Source organism: Gymnoscopelus microlampas (assembly GCF_963454915.1).
Source record: "Gymnoscopelus microlampas genome assembly, chromosome: 24".
Taxonomy (NCBI): Eukaryota; Metazoa; Chordata; class Actinopteri; order Myctophiformes; family Myctophidae; genus Gymnoscopelus; species Gymnoscopelus microlampas.
The window spans coordinates 18551956-18561995 of record NC_139961.1 but is presented as its reverse complement, the minus strand read 5'-3'; the positions used below and the strand labels follow the sequence as shown (position 1 = coordinate 18561995).

At 42.6% G+C, this 10040-nt stretch overlaps 1 protein-coding gene across 1 annotated transcript in view; it reads right to left on the bottom strand.

The window, feature by feature from the left end:
• zeb2b (zinc finger E-box binding homeobox 2b) overlaps positions 1-10040 on the bottom strand; it is a gene marked incomplete at its 5' end in the record, with an annotated part of 54960 nt that overhangs the window by 27573 nt on the left and 17347 nt on the right. Inside the window, one exon of the mRNA XM_084050908.1 lies at positions 2547-2615. Coding sequence (XP_083907034.1) covers positions 2547-2615 — 69 coding nt within the window. The remainder of the gene's footprint in view (positions 1-2546; positions 2616-10040) is intronic.

Here is a 10040-nt window from a genome sequence, read left to right as displayed (position 1 = left end):
AAAGTGTTTAAAAAATGGCAGAGAAGTTGGGTAAGGCACCGGCGAAAATAAGGCCCACATCCAAATACGTTTATTTCTTATGATGATATGGACATACAGTATTAAACTTGGTCGAATTAAAACCTTGGTTTAAAAGTAAGGTTATTTCATGACGAAGTTAAGTATTATATTTATTTGTTATTCACGAGAGCATTGGACATTTTGAAGAGTGTACGTGTGTGTGTCTGTTTATTCATTTTACCTCCAGTGCTATTATTACTACTAAGTCACTGTCTCTAAACTGTGGCGGCCACGAACGTCTCAAAAAGTCTGTCTCTATAAAGTCGTCCATCCCAGCCCTGACGGAAAAGGATGGTCATTTTGTATTAGAAAAAAAAAACGGCAGACGCCGGAGGGTTAAGAAGAAGAGGCTCCTGCCAGGAAATCACCTGGATCAAGGTGTGCTCCGGCGTGGCAGACGTGAGCCAACTGCATCATGACTCTATAAACACATGCACATGTGTAACTAAGTACATTTACTCAAGTACTATACTGTATTCAATTTTAAGGCACTTTTACTTTACTGGAGTATTTTCATTTTTCAATACTTCTAATCAACTATACTTCTCAGTGGCAAATATTGCTGATTATTTTTTACTGCACTACAGTTATATGAAGACTTTAGTTCTAAGCTACTTTGTAGATTTAGATTGTTTCAAAACATACATTAACCACTTAAGCCGCACTCTTTTAGATCTGCTATTTTTTAAGAATTGTTTGTGACACCTTTTTGTTTTATACCAAATTTACTCTTGATACTTGATCCCCATGCCTGAATACAACTGCATCATGTCTCTAAATGAAATCACATGTGATCTGACGCTAGGCTTTGCATTTCTAGCAACGCCGTTCCCCCCAAAAAACACCAAAACCCACCACAATGGAAAACAGTTGCCCGCCTCACATTCTGAAGAAGAGAAAAAAACACGTGCCCACACACACACACACACACACACACACACATTTCTGTTCTTGTGAGGACATGAACATTTAAGGCATTTTCATGAATGCCATTTCTTTTGCTATTATTTAACATTAACCAAAAATAAAATCAACAAATTAACAATGCGTCGCAGACCTTGCGGAGCCGCTATCTTTGATGCGTGGCACATTAAGGCATAACTCCAACCCCTGAACCGAACCTTTAAATGCCTAATCCTGACCATAACCTCAACCTTTTCCTAATTGAAAGCCTAACTCTAAAAATCTTTTTTAACCAATAAAACAACAATTTATCTTGCGAAGACCAGGAAAATGGTGCTCACAATGTCTATTTCTCAAATTGTATGCAAGCACACGCACACACACGCGCAACCACTGACACATGTGCTCACTCACATACTGTATGTGGATTTCTACGCATAAGTAGAGGAATGCAGAAATACCCACATCACTACCCTGCCTCCCCCACGCACGCACGCACGCACGCACGCACGCACACACGCACGCACGCACACACACACACACACACACACACACACACACACACACACACACACACACACACACACACACACACACACACACACACACACACAGTAGAAGCTCACATTAATCCAAGTTGAAATTGGAACTTTCAGATGAGGCTGCCATTTTGTGTGTGTGTGTGTGTGTGTGTGTGTGTGTGTGTGTGTGTGTGTGTGTGTGTGTGTGTGTGTGTGTGTGTGTGTGTGTGTGTGTGTGTGTGTGTGTGTGTGTGTTGGGGGGGATTCATCAGTCGGGACCAATATATCACTGGTTGGGATGATATTATGGAGGAGAGTGGGGGGAGGGGGTCTGGCTGGGAATCAGTCCTGTGGTCTTAATTGTACACGACAGGAAGAGTTTGGTTGCAGCAGGAGATGGAACTGAGCTTCACACACACTTTAGGAGACACGTACTGTCTCACACTCACACACACACACACACACACACACACACACACACACACACACACACACACACACACACACACACACACACACACACACGCGCGCACACACACAAAATGTAAACAAAATAAAATAAAATAAAGTTGCAAAAATAGCCACTCTAGACAAAAAAAGGCCTGGGCTCGACTTGGACACCAATGACTGGTGACTTGACTTGAGCCCTCTCTTGACTTCACTTGATAACTTTCCAACAAGCTTAGGACTTGTGTCGGACTCAAAACTAAAAGTTTAGGACTTGGACTTTACTTGGGACTCGCCTGTCTTGACTCGGGACTCGAGAGCAAAGACCTAAGACTTACTTGCAAAACAGTGACTTTGTCCCACCTCTGCCACACATACAGTCAGTCGTGTAAAGTAACTAAGTACATTTACTCAAGTACTGTACTTAGGTACAATTTGAGGTATTTCTATATTGCAGTATTGGTACTTTTACTTAAGTAAAGACTTTGAGAACTTTTTCCACCACTAGAACTGACATAATAACACAGTACATTCTGACCCACATGGTACACATCAGACAACACACCTCGCACACAGTGAACTAACACAGTATACTGACTGAACAAAAATGCTCACCTGTACCATTCCCGACTGATTGAAGGCCGGAGTCGGGCCCCAGGACGTCAAAATCATCTTTCATTTCATCTGCAAGATAAGATCAGATAATATGTCACGTGTGAAATAACAGCACAAGAAAAAGCTAAAATAGGATATCATCACATATGAACAACTTAGGGACTGTGTCCCTAGGTTGTGCATTAACCTTCTTGCCTAGTGGTTTTATAACTTTTTCATGTCAAGGACCCCCAAATTGACACTTGTTAGCCCGCGGACCCCTATTTGAAAAGATATGCCAGGGACCCCCATAAAAGAAGATTTTTTTTACTGCTCTAGCTGTGATTCTCAACCATTTTAATTTCAAGGACCCCCAGTTTGACATGCATTAGGCTTTGGACCCCCATTTAATGACATTTCTATCTCTGGGACCCCAATTTATATTGTAAAACCATGTTGATTTAACTCTGAGAGTCTCAGAGTTACAGACCCATTAGGGTCCATTTGGTTCCTAACTATCCATCATTTAGCTGGGGACCCCCTGGAACTCCCTCAAGGACCCCTGGGGGTCCCCGGACCCCACTTTGAGAACCAATACATTAGTCAATACAATAAAGACTTGTTTTTACTTCACCTCAAGAGTGCCTTGGTCGTTTTCTTTTGTTATTGGACTTTGTCACCCTTTTGTACCCATAGAGCTAGCCTGGTCCACTCAGAGAGTGGGCGGGGTCTATGGTTTGGAACCAGGCTACCATAGAGCACCTTGTTTGAATCTCAATTCATCAGCTCTCTCGCTGTTTTTTTCCCCCCACACATTGTTTTGTAACCGGTGCTTTAGCAGCAGAGAGAGAGAGAGGTGTACCGATAATGTCCCAGCGGTGCAGCGCAGCGTGACGCGCGTCCGCACATCACTCTTAACCCATTAAGACCAGGGAAACGCATCTGTGTGCCATTTTTAAGATTCCTTTGGCTATTCAAAAATACCATGAGATACAAGCTCATGGCGCGGCACCGAGTGCCGCGCCATGAGCACGGGCCCCCATCTCAAAATATGTTGTTCCAGCCATCCAGGGACCCCCCCTCATCCCAGAAGCACAGATTGGAGTTAAAAATGTTCGCTTTAAAACATATATATATATTCCAGGATTTGTACCCATTTTCACAATAAAATAAAAAATAAATAGCAGATATGCAAGCTCATAGCGCGGCACTCTGTGCCGCGCTATGAGCTTGTAGATCTGCTATTTTTTAATAGCCCAAAGAAATCTTAAAAATTACACAGATGCGTTCCCGGTCTGAATGGGTTAATGAACGCTATCGTGTGCAGCAGACAGCGCGCCGTGTTTACCTTTTAACCGCGACAACAAGCCGAGCCCGAGCACCGCTGGGGAAAAAAAGGGGACACGAGAGACGCCGCCCCCCCCCCCCCCCCAAACGGAGATTAAATATGAGACACCGCATGCGGCCTCCCACCTGAGCAATCACAAGACCCTCGCCGCCCGGTGCGCAACACACACACACACACACACACCCGAGTCATTATACCGGCTCGCTGGTACACACACACACACACACACGCGCGCGCACGCTGGCGACTTCACGGCCGTTTCGGCTCTCATGTGTGTCGTTACGTTCCATGCCTTTATTCAAAGGAGTGCGACTACATCCCCCACACACACACACACACACACACACACCACGTGATGTGTGTTTAACAGGCGTTCTGCCCCCGATGTGAGCCACACTGACTTACATTGTGAAATCAAAGTTACGTGTTTGAAAACGTATAACAACATACGATCAAAATGTCAAGGACCCCCCAATTGATTTTCTTTAAGGCCACAGACCCCCATTTCACATGATTTTCATTTATGGCGCCATAATCAATCAATGAGTCTGTCTGTCTGTCTGTCTGTCTGTCTGTCTGTCTGTCTGTCTGTCTGTCTGTCTGTCTGTCTGTCTGTCTGTCTGTCTGTCTGTCGTAGGTATAGAGATAGGACCCCCTGGAACCCCCTCAAAGACCCTTAGGAGGTCCCCAAAATTGAGAACCACTGGTTTAGAGTCCAGCAAAGCTCGATTTTTGTAGCCTCGTCCACAAAACCAGCGGGAAAATTGAACCCTCTAACCCTAGCCTTCGTTAACGCCTCGCTTAATCCGCCGCGCTACACAACCCCCATATCTTAATTCACCCATTTGCATCTCGGAGAGCGTGCAAATGAGACCAAATGGACCCGTAAGGGTCCATTTGGTCTCATTTGTACGCTCTCAGAGTTTGAGGGGCGAGGTTCTTGAGATGCTAATCAGGATAATGGCTAGCTGGTGTGCGGGACAGCTGCCAGGGACGGAGGGACGGGCCTCCTGGCACAGGTGAGCAGGACAGTAAATAAAAGAATGTGCGCGAGTGTGACTGACGGGGCGGCGGCTCGTAAACAAAGCGGGTGACATTGGGAGGAATTCTCAAGAGGAGGGCCGCGGTCGGTCGGCGGGAGGACACCGCGTCTCCACAATTAACTTAAAGGACTCCCTAGTACCTCCTTCCTGCCTGTCTGTAAAAAAAATTCAATCAAGGTAGCTTCCGAGAACGAGGGAGGGAGGGCTCGAGTGGCAGCGCACGGCCGCACGCACATGCGCACGCGCACACACACACACACACACACACACACACACACACACACACACACACACACACACACACACACACACACACACACACACACACACACACACACACACCAGGCCTTCATCAGGTCATGAAGAGTTTATGGTTACTGTGTACTGCTGCGTTTAGACAGCGACTGCATTGTTCTGTATCATGAGCAGACGGCCTGATGGAACTAGAACACAAAGTGGAGTATACTCCACTTTACGTTAAGTAAAAGCACGCAATACTACAGTGTAAACAAATACTACTACACTCTCGTAAAGTAATAGTATAATTGTCCTCGGTAATAGTACAAACGTATGGGCGTCAAAACATACTTTAAAGGTAGGATAAGTGATTTTCTTTGGTTAAAATAAGTGTTAAATAGCTCTATATTCTTATAGTACTCATTAATATTGAGTGTTTGTTCAGTAAAAGGAGTCTCCTTGTCTCTCCAGCTCTTTATAAAACAGAAAATGCATTTTCGTTTCGGTTTCATTTCCAAGTTTATCCAATCAGGATAGAGAACTGGATATAGATTAAATAAGTGAAATTGGAAGTGATGACACTAAGAAATGAGCAGACAAAATGGAACTGGAACACTATAAAAATGAAGCTTAAAAATGTGTACTTTCTCCTAATTGGCTGAGATTTTGACACCTACCGGAAAATGTATTTTCTGTTTATTAAAGAGCTGGAGAGACAGGGAGACTCCTGTTACTGAACAAACACTCTATAGCAATGATTACTATCAGAATATAGTGCTTTAAGCTTTTAACAAAATACTTTTTGTTTTAACCAAAAAATATCACTTACCCTACCTTTAAGTGCTGCAAGCTTAATTTTTGCCCCAAATAGGGAAACCCGGTTGAAAATGGTTAACTACTTTGGAGTTTTCCTTAGTTTTACACCACAACACTCCATGCAGAACATGGGAAAAAGTAAACAATACCAGATGTGCCGACGCATTGTGAGCTTGTACATCTGCTATTTCTGGCTAATGCCTCCCCCCCCCCCATCCCAGAATATGGATGCTGGGGTTCAAGCAGTTTAACCACATAAACCCCCAGCATCCGTATCGTGGGGAAAGCTTTTGCAGAAAATAGCACATCGACAAGCTAGCGATCGGCTATTTTCAGCGAGCGCTTTCCCCCACGATAACAGAAAACAGAAAAAACACTTGTATGGAGCCCTGATGTACTCCGATCAACCATATGGGGTTCAAGTGGTTAAACCCTGGATTGGATGTCAGCTCTGATGTCGGAATGTAAAGCGAGTGTAATCAATGGCAATAACCAGTGGTGGAAGTACTCAAGTACTCACAATTTGTACTTAAGTAAAAGTAGCAATACCACAATGTAGACATATACAAAATCCTTTGAAAATAGCCAAAATATAGTGGTTAATGTATGTTTATTTTTTTTATAATAATCAAAATCTACAAAGTAACTAAGGTTTTCATATAATTGTAGTGGAGTAAAAGTACAATATTTCCCACTGAGATGTAGTGGAGCAGAAGTAAAAGTATTGAAAATGGGAAACACTCCAGTAAAGTGAAAAAAAAAATACCTCAAAACTGTACTTGAGTACATGTACTGTACTTACTTTCCACCACTGAGAATAACATTACCCGGTGTACACTACGCTAAACGCGGACACAAACCCAGGATGTTCACAGACAACAGAGCGGAGGTAAAGACTTCGTCTGGAAGATAAACGCCATGGCGTCGATGGAGGCTCCGCCCTAATGGATGCACTCGTTTAGAATGAGCAGTCCCAGGGAAACGTTTATTTTGTACTTTAAACTTTCCTCATGTCCCTCTGTGTGTGTGTGTGTGTGTGTGTGTGTGTGTGTGTGTGTGTGTGTGTGTGTGTGTGTGTGTGCGGACGTGTGTGTGCGCGTGCGTGCGTGCGTGGTGGAGAGTACCTAGGTACTGGGATATTTGTACTTTACGTGAGTATTTCCAATTTCCAATACTTTTACTTTTACTCCACTACATCTCAGAGGCAGATATTGTACTTTTTACTCCACTAAAATTATTTGAAAACTTTAGATACTAGTTACTTTGCAGATATTATGTTATAAAACATACATTAACCACTTTATTAACCTATTTTATACCTAGACTAATTGAAAATAGCCGATCTAAGCTTTTAGATCTGCTATTTTCAAATATTTTGTGTGTGTGTGTGTGTGTATGTGTGTGTGTGTGTGTGTGTGTGTGTGTGTGTGTGTGTGTGTGTGTGTGTGTGTGTGTGTGTGTGTGTGAAAATAAGTTTGCATCTCTGCCAAATGACTTCAAGACCACAGGCACAGTTAGAGAAAAACAAACAAACGCTAAGAAGGAAAAAAATAAATATATATAAAAAAATAAAAATAAAAACTTTGTTCACTGCCGGCAGATTCAAAATATAAACCCACAAGTATCAGATACACAAGTACCCCCCCCTCTCCCTCCCTCTCTCTCTCTCTCTCTCTCTCTCTCGTCCTCTGGGCCGCAGTGTTTGTTTTGGGGTAATCACATTTTGCCTGCATACTTTCTGTCTGATTCAAGAGGGAAGTGTGTGTGTGTGTGTGTGCGTGTGTGTGTGTGTGTGTGTGTGTGTGTGTGTGTGTGTGTGTGTGTGTGTGTGTGTGTGTGTGTGTGTGTGTGTGTGTGTGTGTGTGTGTGTGTGTGTGTGTGTGTGTGTGTGTGTGTGTGTGTGTGTGTGTGTGTGTGTGTGTGTGCGTGCGTGTGCGCGTGTGCGTCTGCGTGCGTGCGTTTATCTTGGAACCCTCCCTTGTGTCTGCGGTCACAGAAACACTAGACACCTTCCAAGTACAAGGTAGTGTGGGCAAGTCACCCAGTGGTGGAAAAGGTACTCAATTGATTTACTTAGTGACCAATACCACAATGTAAAAATACTTTGTTACAAGTAAACGTCCGGTAATCAACATTTACAAAAGTATTGGCATCAAAATATACGTAAATTACCAAAAGTTAAAGTACTCATACAAGTACATATACAAATCCTTTGGAAGAACAAAAAAACACGTAGAACTTGTAGATCTGAAAAGAGGAAAAAAAAACTAAAAATTGTACAGTAATTGAGTAAATGTACTTAGTTAGATGGGGACCCCGCTAAAGTTGTTGGGGGGGAAAAAAAGCGTTGATCAAACAGAATGCTTTGCATGATCTACAAGTCATTAAGGTCAAAGTGTTCCGTCCAAACCCTTGTGTTTATTTATACTACTGCCTTCACATCCCACATGTGTTATGTTAGGTACCGTGTGTGTAAATCAGTCAGTGTGAGGAGGTGATAGAACAATGTTTGGCTGAGGTGTGGAGGGCCATGAGGTTCTCCATGTTTACATTACTCCATCCACCATTGCTTAGTTTCAAAACACTATACCACTGGTTTTATGTGTTTGTTTTTTTTGTTCTTCTTTATTTTATTTCATTTTACGAGCGTCCCTATAGGCTCTATGCACAGCAGCCATTTTGGAGATAAATTGGGCCTCTCCTTACTTCCTTCGCAGGTGTTACCAATGGTACTAATGAAGGCTCTGTTCCATTCTGGTCAAACAGAGTCAGGGTGTTGATAAGTAACTCTGAGAGTGTACAAATGGAACCAAATGGACCCGCAATTTCCAATGCTTTTACTTCTACTCCACTACATCTCCGATCCAAATATTGTACTTTCACTCCACGGAAACTTTAGTTACTAGTTCCATTGTAGATTTTGATTATTACTACAAAACATACATTAGCCCTCTATACATTTCAGCCATTTGAAAATAGCCGATCTACAAGCTCACAACGCGTCGCGATGCGACGCGTTGTGAGCTAGTAGATCGTCTATTTTCAAAAGATTTTTATACATTTTGAAAACTTGAAATGGGAGATTCTGCTTAATGAGTACTTTTACGTTTGGTACTTGGTACATGTTGATGCCAATATACTTTGTACTTTTATCTGAATCAATTTAGAATTCCGGACTTTTACTTGTAACAGAGTATTTCTACATTGCAGTATTGATACTTTTACTTAAGTAAAAATGTGGTACTTTTTCCACCACTGATTCGTGGTGGAATGCTTATCAAACTGGGGGTCCTTGAAATGAAGTTTGAGAAAGACTGAACACTGTATATTATAGGGTATAAGTGTCACACAAAGAGAGAGAGAGAGAGAGAGAGAGAGAGAGAGAGAGAGAGAGAGAGAGAGAGAGAGAGAGAGAGAGAGAGAAGGACAAGGGCACACGAGGAGACAGACAGACAGGGGGAGATTTATTTGAATCCGTGCTGTCAGGGCGGATAACGATATGATGTCATGCGTTCCTACTCCCGAAACGTGGGACGCAGGAATGTCAAGGACACAACCAACCGCACACTAAAAACTACACAATTTACTGGAGAGAGAGAGAGAGAGAGAGAGAGAGAGAGAGAGAGAGAGAGAGAGAGAGAGAGAGAGAGAGAGAGAGAGAGAGAGAGAGAGAGAGAGAGAGAGAGAGAGAGAGAGAGAGAGAGAGAGAGAGACAGCCAGCAGTGGTGTAAAGTGACTAAGTACAATTTACTCAAGTACTGTACTTAAGAACAATTTTGTACTGGAGTATTTCAAATTGTCTATACTTTTACTTCTACTCCACTACATCTCAGAGGCAAATATTGTACTTTTAATTCACTACAATTATTTGAAAACTTTAGTTGCTAGTTACTTTGCAGATATACATTATTATATTATAAAATATGCATTAACCACTTTAGCCCTATTTTATACATACGCCATTTGAAAATAGCCGATCTACAAGCTCACAACGCGTCGCATCGCGACGCGTTGTGAGCTTGTAGATCGGCTATTTTCAAACATTTTAGTACTTTAACTTTTGGTACTTTA